This window comes from Ovis aries, chromosome 10 (assembly GCF_016772045.2).
Source record: "Ovis aries strain OAR_USU_Benz2616 breed Rambouillet chromosome 10, ARS-UI_Ramb_v3.0, whole genome shotgun sequence".
In the NCBI taxonomy this organism is placed as follows: Eukaryota; Metazoa; Chordata; class Mammalia; order Artiodactyla; family Bovidae; genus Ovis; species Ovis aries.
The window spans coordinates 48,208,569-48,224,367 of record NC_056063.1 but is presented as its reverse complement, the minus strand read 5'-3'; the positions used below and the strand labels follow the sequence as shown (position 1 = coordinate 48,224,367).

Below are 15,799 nucleotides of genomic sequence, written 5' to 3'. Positions count from 1 at the left end.
TTCCTGCTCATGAAAGCTGGGTATTTGTTACTTATTAAATAAATTATGTAATTTGAATTGGGACATATAGAGGTCTTTTCTATGCCTGAGAAAAGCCCGATTTGTTTTTGTAGAAAATTAAAGTCTTGAGCAAAAAGCCTTTTTCATTCATGTTTGAAAGTGGCATACCACTTCCTTACATTTCTCTTTATAATAACACAGGTTGTTTAATCATTAAATGAAGCATTTGATAAAGTAAAACTTTCAACAAAAATGAAAAAGTTGTGATTGGTTATCCTTGACAGGAAAATTGTGTATAGACATGTCTCAGGCTTTACTTAAGCACGATTCAGGGAAATCGCAGTGCATGTAAATGAAACACATTTGTTTATTCTGATTTTGACACAAAGGAAGCCAGAGTAAAAACTCAACCTCTGAAAAATAAAACAAATATTTTTCCTAGGGTTTCAATATACACAAAACATATACACGATATTCCCAAAATATTCCTAGGCCAACTATACTCAAAAGAATTTCAGTGGATATTTAAATATATACAGAGAGAGTATCTTTTTCGAATATTGTGTTAAACAATAGGTTTTTATTAAAAAAAAACAACAGGAAAAGTGAACTACAGAGATTTTAAGATACAAAAATTGCTTGGGTTCACCATTCCTTTTACATGGTAACTTAATCAGTGTATTAACTCTTTCGAACTTGTTGTTACAGATAATTTCAGGATTAAAATGGTCTTCAGGGACTTTCCTGGAGGTCCAGTGGTTAAGAATCCGCCCTGCAATGCAGGGGACATGGGTTTGATCCCTGGTCAATAAACTAAGATCCCACGTGTTTCTGAGCAACTAAGTCTGTACGCCACAACTACAGAGTCCATGTGCCTCAGTGAAAAATCCTGCATGTGCCAAAACTAATACCTGATGCAGCCAAATAACTAAACAAATACTTAAAAAAGGAGAGACTTTATAAATGCATCAAACTACCCACTTGATACTTCAGTCCGTATAAACACAATCCTACCAAATGCTTAGCCAGCTGATGCCTGCACTTTTCTGCTGATGGAGAACACACTCGATGCCGAGGCGTTTTGAAAAGCCCTATCAGAAAGCTTGGGCTTTCCTGGTAGCTCGGTTGGTAAAGAATCCGCCTGCAATGCAGGAGACCCTGGTTTGATTCCAGAGTCGGGAAGATTCGCTAGAGAAGGGATAGGCTGCCCATTCCAGGATTCTTGGGCTTCCGTGGTGGCTCAGCTGGTAAAGAATCCGCCTGCAATGTGGGGAGACCTGGGTTTGATCCCTGGGTTGGGATGGTCCCCTGGAGAAGGGAAAGGCTACCCACTCCAGTATTCTGGCCTGGAGAATTCCAGGACTGTATAGTCTATGGGGTCACAAAAAGTCGGACATGACTGAGAGACTCACTTTCACTTTCATCAGAAAGCTTATCTTTACTCTTTTTGTAATGTCTACTCAGTTGTTCTAATTCTACTACTTTAGACCTTACCAAGTGAGAAAAGTACCCTTCAACTATTTGTAGACAGTTATAATCTGGGCACTAATAGGATGTTTTCTAATCTTCTGAGTAGGTTTGGTCAATTAAGACCTTTGGTTTAGAGCTTGGGTGCCCAGAACCAACCAATGTATCACATTCTAGATATAACTCCTATTACCATAGAATAGTATCTCCATATGAAAATCTTCAAAGTTGTCCCTGTATTTTAATTCTAAGCTGATACAGAAATATTAATATCTCCTTTTTTATATTTTTTTATTTTTTAAATTATGAAAGTATGATAACACATTTACAGGAGACCTGGAAAATTATGAACAAGGTTCATAAAGAACAAGGTTACATACAGTCCCACTATTTAATATCTCCTTTTAATACACTTTCATTTTATTGAGCTTTGCACATGCTGACTTTTCTTTTTTCTCTTACAAACTGAAGGTTTGTGGCACCAAGCAAGTTCACCAGTGCCATTTTTCCAGTATCTGCTCACTTGCATATCGGTGTCACATTTTGGAGATTTCTCATAATATTTTAAACTTATTATATTTATTATAGTGATCTGGGATCAGTGATTTTTGATGTTACTACTGTAATTGTTTGGGGGCTTTAGAAATCTTGCCTATATAAGATAAACTATTTATAGTATTCTCTGAACTATCTTCCTGTTATTAACTTAGTACTACTTTCATCACTCGTTCTTCCAGGGTAATTATTCTAGAACTGGGAACTCTGATCATGTTATTCAACAGAATGGCAAACAGACTGTACAGCTTAGTACTTAAAGTCATTTACAGACTCTCTTATCTCCTCAGGCTCTCTCCCCCTCCTTGGGCCTCCCTATTCCCTGAGAAACAACAATACTGAAATTACCCCTACGATGGCCTCCAAAGTGTTCAAGTGAAAGGAAGAGGCACACATTTCTCATTTTAAATCAAAAGCTAGAAATGATTAAGCTTAGAGGCACACTGAAAGTTGCTATAGGTTGAAAGTTGATATAGGCTGAAAGTTAGGCCTCTTGCGCTGAAGAGTTAGCCAAGCCGTGGATGTAAAGGAAAAGTTCTTGGAAGGAAATTGAAACTGTGTCTCCAGTGAAGACAAAAATGATAAGAAAGTAAAACAGCCTTACTGCTGATATGAAGCAAGTTATAGTAGTCTAGTCAGATGATCAAACCAGCCAGCCACCATGTTCCCTTATGCCAAAGCCGAATACAGAGCAAGGCCTTAAGTCTCTTCAATTTTTGGAAAGCTAAGAGAGGTAAGGAAGCTGGAGAAGAAAAGTCTGAAGCTTGAAGAGGTTGGTTCATGGGATCATGAAATTTAAGGGAAGAAGTCATCTCCACAACATAAAAGCGCAAGGCAAACCAGCAAGTGATGATGTGAAAGCTGTAGCAAGTTATCCAGATGATCTAGCTAAGATAATTAATGAAAGTGGCTATGCTAAACATAGATTATCAATGTAGATGGAATACCTTTCTATTGGAAGAAGATGCCACCTATGACTTTCATAGCCAGAGAGGAGAACTCAATGTCTAGTTTCAAAGTTTCAAAGAACAATCTGACTCTCTTGTTAGGGGCTAATGAAGCTGGCGACTTTAAGGTGATGCCAATGCTCATTTACTGTTCTGAAAATCCTAGGTGGCCTAAGAATTGCGCTACATCTACTCGACTTGTGCTCTATAAGGGGAACAGCAGAGTCGGGATGACCCTGTTCTGTTTATAACATGGCTCACTGAATATTTTAAACCCACTGCTGAGACTGACTGCTAAAAAAAAAAACAAAAAAAAACCCTTTTCAAAATATTACTACTCAATGACAATGTATTTAGTTAACCAACAATTCTGAGGATGGATGCACAATGACATGAATGCTGCTTTCATGTCTGCTAACACATAACATAACTGATTCTATAGTCCATGGGTCAAGGAGTTATTTCAACTTCCACGTCTTTCATGGTAAAAATAATCATCTACTGATGATTAGCAATTTCACTCTTAGCTATTTATACGAGAGAAACAGAAACATATACCCACAAAAGACGTGTATACAAACATTCATAGCAGCTTTCCTCATAGTAGCACCAAACTGGGAGAAAAACAAACGTCCACTGAGAGGTGAACGAATAAACAAACTGTGAATATTCATGCCCAGCAAGTTAAGAAATGAACTACTGGTATAACAGAAAATGGATGAAAACATACAATGTTGAGTGAAAGAACTGAGACACAAAAGGGTACACACTGCACAATTCCATGTCTTTTTCATCCATGAAGAACAAAACTAAACTACGGTGAGAGAAATCACAAAGTGTTCACCTCTTGATGGGTGGTGGCTGAGACTGACCAAAGGGACATAAGGAAACTCCTTAGGGTGACTACGCTGTTCTCTGTCTTGTTTCAATATGTACCATTATCACATATGTAAATTATTACATGTACATAATACTTAAATGAAAACTAAACTTCTATTAAAAAGATATATTCTAAAAGAAAGAGTAACGGGAACAAAAATCAAAGTTTCAACGTCTCTGTTTTCAGGATGCTTACCTGTCTAACAGCTGATCGTGTTTTTCTAGAGCATTCTTTTCAGCCATCACCGCTCGGTCCTTTTCAGCCACAGCATTATCCCTTGCTTCTCGGAGGTTTCTAAAATTTAAATATATATTTCAGGTATTCCAAACACACAGTATCCATCTTTTCAAGACTCATAAATGGGTTTGCTTGGAGTCGGACTAACTGATAAATCTTAGGGATGCCCTAGGGGTTGGGTGATCTATAGCGCATGTAATATGAATACGCCTGGCTTGGTGAGTTTCTCTAGCAGCACACAGCAGCATAGGTACAAACATGCTCTAATCTTTAAGTGTCATGCTACCTTTCATCACAATTTTTTTCAACATGGCTGAAGGCAGGCTGGCTGGTTTGTATATATAGCAACTCATTTAACCCTGCCATAATGTAATGAGGTAGGTATAACTACCAAGATAATAAACACAAGAAAGCTGAGGTTTTGAGAAGTTAATAAATATAAAATACAACTTCATAGTGAGAGATATAGAGATACAATATAGAGATCAAAAAAATCCAAATGGAAATCAAGTTTGGGATAAAAACTTCATTTTTGGATAAAAAATCCAAATGGAAATGAAGCAAGAGAACTGATGAACTAATGCATCCTGGGTCTCACTTGGAGAGGAAAGGAAGAGAACAGAGAAGGACTGAGATTAGAAGGCAAGGGACAAAGGACTTGAAGTCCTGATAAGATAACCCACAGATTACGAGGAAGTGGTTGTGCAGGGAGGATGGAAGACCAGAGACTGCTGTCAAAGAATGGTGATTCAGAGGTAGAGTACTGCCTTCAGCTCTGGAATTTTAGTTCATAAAATGGAGGGTGTGACATGAGAATAGCAATGAAGCAGAGCTGAGATGAAGGTCAATGTTCATGCAGGGCTCAAGGAAGTATGAGGCCACAGAATTAGTCATTCACTTACAGTGCTGACGACAGCAGGAAGTGAAATTGACAGAAAGATACACACAGTGACAGTTAAGGGGAATGTCCAAAAGGTGGAAGATAACAACAGTGAAAATTAGGAGTGATACAGCCAGATCAGATCACTCACTTCAGTTGCTCAGTCGTGTCCGACTCGGAGACCCCATTGACTGCAGCACACCAGGCTGCAGTTCTATCACCGACTCCGGGAGCCTACTCACACTCATGTCCATCGAGTCGGTGATGCCATCCAGCCATCTCATCCTCTGTCGTCCCCTACTCCTCCCATCTTCAATTTTTTCCAGCATCAGAGTCTTTTCAAATGAGTCACTTCTTCGCATCAGGAAGCCAAACTATGGGAGTTTCAGCTTCAACATCAGTCCTTCCAATGAATATTCACGACTGATTTCCTTTAGGATGGACTGGTTGGATCTCCTTGCAGTCCAAAGGACTCTCAAGAGTCTTCTCCAACACCACAGTTCAAAAGCATCAATTCTTTGGTGCTCAGCTTTCTTTATAGTCCAACTCTCACATCCATACATGACCACTGGAAAAACAATAGCTTTGACAAGACAGACCTTTGTTGGCAAAGTAATGTCTCTGTTTTATAATATGCTGTCTAGGTTGGTCATAACTTTCCTTCCAAGTAGCAAGGGTCTTTTAATTTCATGGCTGTAAATCACCATCTGCAGTGATTTTGGAGCCCCCCAAAATAAAATCTGCCAATGTTTTCACTGTTTCACCATCTACTGGCCATGAAGTGAAGGGACCAGATGGCATGATTTTTGTTTTCTGAATGTTGAGCTTTAAGCCAACTTTTTCACTCTCCTCTTTCACTTTCAAGAGGCTCTTTAGTTCTTCACTTTCTGCCATAAGGGTGGTGTCATCTGCATATCTGAGGTTATTGATATTTCTCCCTGCAAACTAGATTCCAGCCTGTGCTTCGTCCAGCTCAGTGTTTCTCATGATGTACTCCACGTATAAGTTAAATAAGCAGGGTGACAATATACAGCCTTGACGTACTCCTTTTCCTATTTGGAACCAGTCTGTTGTTCCATGTCCAGTTCTAACTGTTGCTTACTGACCTGCATACAGGATTCTCCGGAGGCAGATAATCATCTTTTAGGATCTGAAATAGCTCAACTGGAGTTTCATCACCTCCACTAGCTCTGTTCGTAGTGATGCTTTCTAAGGACCACTTGACTTCACATTCCACGATGTCTGGCTCTAGGTAAGTGATCACAGCATCATGATTATCTAGGTTATGAAGGTCTTTTTTGTATAGTTCTTCTGTGTATACTTGCCTCCTCTTCTTAATATCTTCTGCTTCTGTTAGGTCCACATGATTTCTGTCCTTTATTGAGCCCATCTTTGCATGAAATGTTCCCTTGGTATCTCTAATTTTCTTGAAGAGATCTCTAGTCTTTCCCATTCCACTGTTTTCCTCTATTTCTTTGCACTGATCACTGAGGAAAGCTTTCTGATCTCTCCTTGCTATTTTTGGAACTCTGCATTCAAATGGGTATAACTTTTTTTTCTCATTTGCTTTTTGTTTCTCTTGTTTTCATAGCTATTTGTAAGGCCTCCTCAGACAGCCATTTTGCTTTTTTGCATTTCTTTTTCTCGGGGATGGTCTTGATCCCTGTCTCCTGTACAATGTCACGAACCTCCGTCTATAGTTCATCACACACTCTATCAGATCTAGTTTAATAAATCTATTTCTCACTTCCACTGTATAATCATAAGGGATTTGACTTAGGTCATACCTGAATGGTCTAGTGGTTTTGCCTACTTTCTTCAATTTCAGTCTGAATTTGGCAATAAGGAGTTCATGATCTGACCCACAGTCAGCTCCCAGTCTTTTTTTTTTGTGGACTGTATAGAGCTTCTCCATCTTTGGCTGCAAAGAATATAATCAATCTGATTTCAGTGTTCACCATCTGATGATATTCATGTGTAGAGTCTTCTCTTGTGTTGTTGGAAGAGGGTGTTTGCTATGACCACTGTGTTCTCTTGGCCAAACCCTATTAGCTTTTGACTTGCTTTATTCTGTACATCAAGGCCAAATTTGCCTGTTATTCCAGGTGTTTCCTGACTTCCTACTTTTGCATTCCAGTCCCCTATAATGAAAAGGAGATCTTTTTTGGGCGTTAGTTCTAAGAGGTCTCGTAGGTCTTCATAGAACGTTCAGCTTCTTCAGCCTTACTATTCAGCGCATAGACTTGGATTACTGTGATACTGAATGGTTTGCCTTGAAAATGAACAGAGATCATTCTGTCATTTTCAAGACTGCATCCAAGTAGTGCATTTTGAACTCTTTTGTTGACCATGATGGCTACTCCGTTTCTTCTAAGGGATTCTTGCCCACAGTAGTAGATATAATGGTCACCTGAGTTAAATGCACCCATTCCAGTCCATTTTAGTTTGCTGATTCCTAAAACGTCAATGCTCACTCTTGCCATCTCCTGTTTGACCACTTCCAATTTGCTTTGATTCATGAACCTAACATTCCAGGTTCCTATGCAATATGGCTCTTTACAGCATTGGATCTTGCTTCCATCACCAGGCACATCTACAACTGGGTATTGTTTTTGCTTTGGCTCTGTCTCTTCATTCTTTCTGGAGTTCTTTCTCCACTGATCTCCAGTAGCATACTGGGCACCTACAGACACGGGGAGTTCATCTTTCAGTGTCCTATCTTTTACCTTTTCATACTGTTCATGAACAGTATGAAGGGTATATAGCCAGATAGGGGCCTTCAAAAATCAAATCCTATTTGGTTTTTTATCATAGTAGAAGTTTGGATCAAGAAAAATACCAACAGTAAGTTTCTTTAGGAGTCATTACATTTTTCTTTAAAATCCTCTAACAGAGGTATAACATTAATAAATTTGGAGTATAATGTAAATGATTGTGTTCACTTAATCCCTACAAATCCTTGGTGTTATATTTTCTAATCTACTTTATGGTCAAGTAAATTATTTAGAGGGCTTAAATCCCTGGGTCCAAGTAATGGAGTTTCAGTGTTAAATCCATAATTTGAGCTCAGCTGTGTTTCACTCCAAAGTGAGTATTGTTTACATTATATCAACCTATCTCCCATAAAGAACAGGACTGGATATTAGAAGTTGGTTTTTATTACTGATGCAGAATGTCAGTAGGGAGCCATGAAAACTCACACAATTTGAATAAATCTATCTAATAACTATTAGACAGAAATGTTTAGTGGTCATACTTGTGCCAGTGGCTTGATGTCATCTTTTGCACAGTGATGCTAACAACAGATTCAAAATTTAGAAAGTGTCAACCAGTAGAGATTAATCAGTAAAATAGCTTATGAGCCAGAAATAAAATAATTAAAAAAAAAACTGGAGTATAGACAACTCTTACTAAATAGAAAATAACTTCGGCATACTGTTATCTAAGTAGAGGTAACTTTTAAAATATACATCAAAAACAGCATGTCATTATTTTCTGGTATCATCCTGATTGCAAAGACCTTCAAAAATATTCTATTATTATCAAATTAACTGAGATATGAAATTTTTAATTTTATAGATAGAATGATATCCTCAGAATTTATTAAACACATATTTTTCATCACTAAATGAACTAATATTTAGTTATTCTGTCATTATGAGATTTATATTATATGATTCAGTTCAGTTCAGTTGCTCAGTCGTGTCCGACTCTTTGCAACCCCATGAATTGCAGCATGCCAGGCCTCCCTGTCCATCACCAACTCCCGGAGTCTACCCAAACCCATGTCCATTAAGTCAGTGATGCCATCCAGCCATCTCATCCTCTGTCGTCTCCTTCTCCTCCTGCCCCCAATCCTTCGAGCATTAGAGTCTTTTCCAATGAGTCAACTCTTCACATGAGGTGGCCAAAGTATTGGAGTTTCAGCTTTAGCATCAGTCCCACCAATGAACACCCAGGACCGATCTCCTTTAGGATGGACTGGTTGGATCTCTTTGCAGTCCAAGGGACTCTCAAGAGTCTTCTTCAACACCCCAGTTCAAAAGCATCAATTCTTCAGCATTCAGCTTTCTTCACAGTCCAACTCTCACATCCATACCTGACCACTGGAAAAACCATAGCCTTGACTAGACGGACCTTTGTTGGCAAAGTAATGTCTCTGCTTTTCAATATGCTATCTAGGTTGGTCATAACTTTCCTTCCAAGAAGTGAGCGTCTCTTAATTTCATGGCTGCAAGCACCATCTGCGGTGATTTTGGAGCCCCAAAAAATAAAGTCTGACACTGTTTCTACTGTTTCCCCATCTATTTCCCACGAAGTGATGGGACCAAATGCCATGATCTTCGTTTTCTGAATGTTAAGCTTTAAGTCAATTTTTCACTCTCCTGTTTCCCTTTCATCAAGAGGCTTTTGAGTTCCTTTTCACTTTCTGCCATAAGGGTGGTGTCATCTGCATATCTGAGGTTACTGATATTTCTCCCAGCAATCTTCATTCCAGCTTGTGCTTCATCTAGTCCAATGTTTCTCATGATGTACTCTGTATAGAAGTTAAATAAGCAGGGTGACAACATACAGCCTTGACGTACTCCTTTTCCTATTTGAAACCAGTCTGTTGTTCCATGTCTAGTTCTAACTGGTGCTTCCTGACCTACATACAGGTTTCTTAAGAGACAGGTCAGATGGTCTGGTATTCCTATCTCTTGCAGAATTTTCCACAGTTTATTGTGATCCACACAGTCAAAGGCTTTGGCATAGTCAATAAAGCAGAAATAGATGTTTTTCTGGAACTTTCTTGCTTTTTCTATGATCCAGCGAATGTTGGCAATTTGATCTCTGGTTCCTCTGTCTTTTCTAAAACCAGCTTGAACATCTGGAATTTCATGGTACACGTATTGCTTAAGCCTGGCTTGGGGAATTTTGAGCATTACTTTACTAGCATGTGAAATGAGTGCAACTGTGTGGTAGTTTGAGCATTCTTTTGCATTGCCTTTCTTTGGGATTGGAATGAAAACTGACCTTTTCCAGTCCTGTGGCCACTGCTGAGCTTTCCAAATTTGCTGGCATATTGAGTGCAGCACTTTCACAGCATCATCTTTCAGGATTAGAAGTAGCTCAACTGGAATTCCATCACTCTACTAGCTTTGTTCGTAGTGATCCTTTCTAAGGACCACTTGACTTCACATTCCAGGATGTCTGGCTCTAGGTAAGTGATCACAGCATCATGATTATCTGGGTTGTGAAGATCTTTTTTGTACAGTTCTTCTGTGTATACTTGCCTCCTCTTCTTAATATCTTCTGCTTCTGTTAGGTCCACATGATTTCTGTCCTTTATTGAGCCCATCTTTGCATGAAATGTTCCCTTGGTATCTCTAATTTTCTTGAAGAGATCTCTAGTCTTTCCCATTCCACTGTTTTCCTCTATTTCTTTGCACTGATCACTGAGGAAAGCTTTCTGATCTCTCCTTGCTATTTTTGGAACTCTGCATTCAAATGGGTATAACTTTTTTTTCCTCTTTTGCTTTTTGTTTCTCTTGTTTTCATAGCTATTTGTAAGGCCTCCTCAGACAGCCATTTTGCTTTTTTGCATTTCTTTTCCATGGGGATGGTCTTGATCCCTGTCTCCTGTACAATGTCACGAACCTCTGTCTATAGTTCATCACACACTCTATCAGATCTAGTTTCTTAAATCTATTTCTCACTTCCACTGTATAATCATAAGGGATTTGATTTAGGTCATACCTGAATGGTCTAGTGGTTTTGCCTACTTTCTTCAATTTCAGTCTGAATTTGGCAATAAGGAGTTCATGATCTGACCCACAGTCAGCTCCCAGTGTTTTTTTTGTGGACTGTATAGAGCTTCTCCATCTTTGGCTGCAAAGAATATAATCAGTCTGATTTCGGTGTTGACCATCTGGTGATGTCCATGTGTAGAGTCTTCTCTTGTGTTGTTGGAAGAGGGTGTTTGCTATGACCAGTGCGTTCTCTTGGAAAAACTCTATTAGCCTTCGCCCTGCTTCATTCTGTACTCCAAGGCCAAATTACATGATTATCTCAATGCAAATAAATGTTAAATCAAAAACAATTCTTAGAAAAATTGTGAATATATTATATACTTGTTTATATGACCCATGCTGTTTCAGACTCCAGCTGGTTTGACAAAACACCAGAAAGACTGATTCTTGACACAGCTAAACCGTAATCCAACACTGGTTGCAATTTTCATTTCTCAAATACTATATAGTTTTTTTTTCCCTAGAAGTTATTTCAGTTGCAAAATTCCAAGGAGACACATTTAGAGTACTAGTTAATCATAATAAAAGCTTAGTTGGTAGGTAAAAAAGCTCCAGTCTCTAACTATATTTCCTTTACTGCAGAAATGGGCATTAGAAATAAAAGCAAACATAATAATTAGATTTACCATAATGATCACTTGAAATGTATAGAAATATGGAATCATTATGGGCTTCCCTGGTGGCTTAGACCATAAAGAATTTGCCTGAGATGCAGGAGACTGAGGGTCGATCTCCGGGTGGGGAAGATCTCCTGGAGAAGGGAATGGCAATCCACTCCAGGATTCTTGCCTGGAGAATCTCATGGATAGAGGAGCCTGGCAAGCTATAGTATACATGGTTGCAAAGAGTTGGATATGACTGAGCAACTAAGCATGCATGCATGCATGCATGCATGGAATCCCTATGCTGTGGGAACTAACATAGTACTGTAGGTCATTATACCACAGAAACAAACAAGCAAACAAACTTACAGGAAAAAAAGATCAGGCTACGTGAGTTGGGGCAGGGAGAGTGGTAGGAGGAGGGGGAATTGGATGAAAGTGGCCAAAAGGTACAAACTTCCAGTTATAGGTAAATAAGTACTAGCAATGTGCCTATATGCTAAGTCGCTTCAGTCATGTCTGACTCTTTGAGATCCCATGGACTGTAATCTGCCAGGCTCCTCTGTCCATGGGATTCTCCAGGCAGGAGCACTAGAGTGCATTGCCATGCCCTTCTCCAGGGGATCTTCCCAACCCAGGGATCAAATCTGTGTCTCTGTAATGTACAACATGATAAATATAATTAGCACTGTTGTACGTTATATATGAAAGTTAAGAGAATAAATCCCAAGAGTTCTCATCAGTTCAGTTCAGTTCAGTTGCTCAGTTGTGTCTGACTCTTTGCGACCTCATGGACTGCAGTACATCAGGCTTTCCTGTCCATCACCAACTCCTGGAGCTTACTCAAACTCATGTCCATTGAGTTGGTGATGCCATTTCTTTAATTTTGTATCTATGTGAAATGATGGGTGTTCACTTAACTCTATGTGGTCATCTCTTCATGATGTATAAAAGTAAATCATTATGCTGTATACCTTAACCTTATACAGTGCTGTGTCGATTATATCTCAATAAAACTGGAAGAGAAAGAAAGAGAGAAAGGAGGGAGGGAGAGAAGGGAGGTAGAAAGAAAGAGAAAGAAATAAAACCCCAAATAAACTAATATTAGGGCTTATGAGACTAAGTGTGGTTAGAAGGTACCAGTGCATTCACTATGCCACAGTCTGCATCATCCAGCTAACTATCATTTAAGTGAAGTGAAGTGAAAGTCACTCAGTTGTGGCAGACTCTTTGCGGCCCCATGGACTACACGGTCCATGGAATTCTCCAGGCCAGAATACTGGAATGGGTAGCTGTTCCCTTCTCCAGGGGATCTTCCCAACCTGGGGATCGAACCCAGCTCTCTCTCATTGCAGGAGGATTCTTACCAGCTGAGCCACCAGGGAAACTATCATTAGTGCTATATTAATGCGTAAACAAGTTCTATGGCCACAAAGAAGAGGAGCTGTTTATTCTTAAGCAGAGGAACAGATGAGTGAATGAAAGACATGTAAGTTAGCCCTTGAAGGACCAATAAATAAAGTTTACTCAAATAAAGAAAAATGAAATGAATGGGAGAAAGTGCTAGAAACTCAAGTTTCCACCAACAAGACTTCCCACAGGTGCCTGCTGGTAAGATTTCTGTATAAACTGGTCTTATCAGGTACCACGCCTTCCATATCCTGCCACAACCTGCATACTTCAGTAAGAAATAGCACAATTCCTTTAAACATAAAGATCAGAGATACTTCCTTTAATATTATGAACTGACATTTAATGTTTCAGTCTGAGCGAGAAACTGCAATTCTTCCACTGACAATAACAGAACCAGTAAACACAGAGTGCTCATGCTGTGCTAGGAACTCTGTCAGGCACTGTACATATATTAATAACTCATCGAACCTTCACAACCACCCCACAAAGTATAGGCTGTATCATTATCTCCATAATACAAAGGACAAGACTGAAACACAGAGCAGTTAAGTATTTGCCTACAACAGTCACATGGTAAATAAACTCTGGAGCCCAAATGCGAACCCAAACCGAATGGTGCTTGGGTCCATGCTCTTCATCACAAGAGGCCGCCTCTCTGAAGAGTACCCTTGTCTCACAGAGATCCTCTCTTTGGGAAATTCTGTCATTGTGAGATTTATATTATATGATTATCTCCTAATGCAAATAGATGTTAAGTCAAAAACAATTCTTATAAGAATTGTGACTATATTATACATTTGTGTTTATGGTCCATGTTCTTGCAAACTCAAGCTAGTCTGATAAAACACAAGATGGATTGATTCCTGTCACAGCTAAGACTGTAACTGTTATGTAACAAGTAAACCATCCACTTGAAAATGTTAAATGTATTAGAAAATGTAAAATAAATATAATTACAGAACAAATAGCAGGAACTCAAATGTTCTTCAAAAGACAAACTTGAAAAATTAAGAGCATGAACAAGCTAATGGAGTTAAAATTTTCAAAGTTCAAACTGAGTATATATAATAAAATATAATAACAGAGAAAGATGTTGGAAGGTGGCCAACATTATAGCAAATGTTTTAAATTATACAAATTCAAATATTTCATCCTTAGAAATGCTTTTTAGAAAGCTAGCATTTGATTCCTACACTGTTTTTCTTAACTGATTCCTAAAGTGTAATTCTTTCATGTTGCTTCCTACTAACTCCATCTTCCATACACATATGCTTATCTCTTCCCATCATTCTATATTTGCATGTGGGAGGTTGATTAAGAGGAAAGGTAGTAGAAAAGGGAAAAGAAATTTTATCAATTCCATGTAAAATGCAAAAAAAAAAGTGAGTATCCTAGTATTATCATTGACATTGACATTGAAGTCGCTCAGTCGTGTCAACTCTTTGTGACCCCATGGACTGTAGCCTACCAGGCTCCTCTGTCCATGGAATTTTTCAGGCAAGAGTACTGCAGTGGGTTGCCATTTCCTTCTCCAAGTATTATCATTAGTGTCCAAATAATACACATTTCAACTTAGGTGCTTTTTGAGTGAAAGAAGGTGCTGTTAATAATTATGCCAGGGACTTCCCTGATGGTCCAGTGGTTAAGAATCTGCCTGCCAATGTATGGGATGTGTGTTCGATCCCTGGTTAAGGAACTAAGATCCCATATGCCACAGAGCAACTAAGTCCATGTGCCGCAACAACTGTGTCTGCATGCTCTAGAATCTGAGCACCATAACAAGAAAAGCCTGGACATCACAGTGAAGACCCAGCATAGCCAAAAACAAACAAACAAAAAATATGATTATGCCAGAGAAATAGGCATAAACCAGGACTTCTATGGAAAAACAACTGGAAGATATCACTTAAATTATAACACTCAAACAATAAACTTTAAGAGTTAAGTTCTTAACTATTTCTCCAACAAAAGAATTTAACTGTTACAACAAAATAGACGTATTTCATATGCAACCTAGTGTATTTGTGCAGAGATGACTTTGAACATGTAAGTTTATCCAAAAGTATGGGCTTTTGTGGCATCTATGGCTCAGTGGTAAAGAACCCTCCTGCCAGTGCAAGAGACATGGGTTTGATCCCTGGTCTGGGAAGATTTCCTGGAGAAGGAAAATTAAAATTATATATATTATATATATATATATTATCTTTTAAAATTATAAAAAAGGTAAGTACCAAAATGCAAAACACTTGTTCCATTAATGTGTTGAGGTTTAACAAGTAGCTGATGGAATAAAATGGAATATATTAAAATGAAACTAGGTGACTCTGGCGGACAGTTAACTGAGTGACTATGAACGTCAATTACCAAGCTAGGTCCGGATTAAATCCATCTTATAAATCTTGTACAGGTTTTCATTTCATCTAAACCCATAGTCTGATTTCTCCAAAGTAGGAATAAATAATTTTTTCGCTAAACAAGTATTTATTTCACACTTACTATAAATCAGACATTAGCACAGGGGAGTATAACGCTGAACAACAGATGAAAGTCCTTACTCATATGGAGATTACATTATAGTAGGAAAGAAACCAAACATATGCCAGTAGGTCCTAAGTCCTTGGAGAGAAATTAAGCAGAGAAGGGGCTAACGAGTGTGGGTGAGCAAGTACAGGAGAAGAGGGGGCTTTCATAGTTTTAAACAGACTCGTCAGGAAAAATAGAGAGCAAGTGACATCTGAAGGTGTGGAGAAAGTGAGGAGATAGGGCTCCAGGACATCCAGAAATGGTGGTTAAGCCGTGGGAACTGTACATACAAAGGAGGTGGCAGACATGCCTAACAGTCAGAAGAAGAGGAGGCAAGGCGATTAAGCAAGTGTCTAGAAGACAGGCTATGAAAGAAAGGTGGGGATACTAGGCATAGATCATGTAGTTATCACAGGCCATATTAATCACTTATAATTTCATTTTTAATCATTTAAACTTTGATGCGGTAAGATGGAATGCCTTTTTACCTGAGCAGAGGAGTG

General features: G+C 38.7%; 1 protein-coding gene across 4 annotated transcripts in view; it reads right to left on the bottom strand.

Annotated features, from left to right (window-relative positions):
* The window catches only part of PIBF1 (progesterone immunomodulatory binding factor 1), a 228,876-nt gene that overhangs the window by 146,017 nt on the left and 67,060 nt on the right, over nt 1–15,799 (bottom strand). For 3 of the 4 annotated variants that reach the window (XM_004012184.6, XM_042254939.2, XM_042254940.2), the window contains one exon: nt 4,045–4,143. The exons of the other annotated variant lie outside the window; for it this stretch is intronic. In XM_004012184.6, the coding sequence (XP_004012233.3) occupies nt 4,045–4,143 (99 nt within the window). The remainder of the gene's footprint in view (nt 1–4,044; nt 4,144–15,799) is intronic. 4 annotated transcript variants of the gene reach the window in all.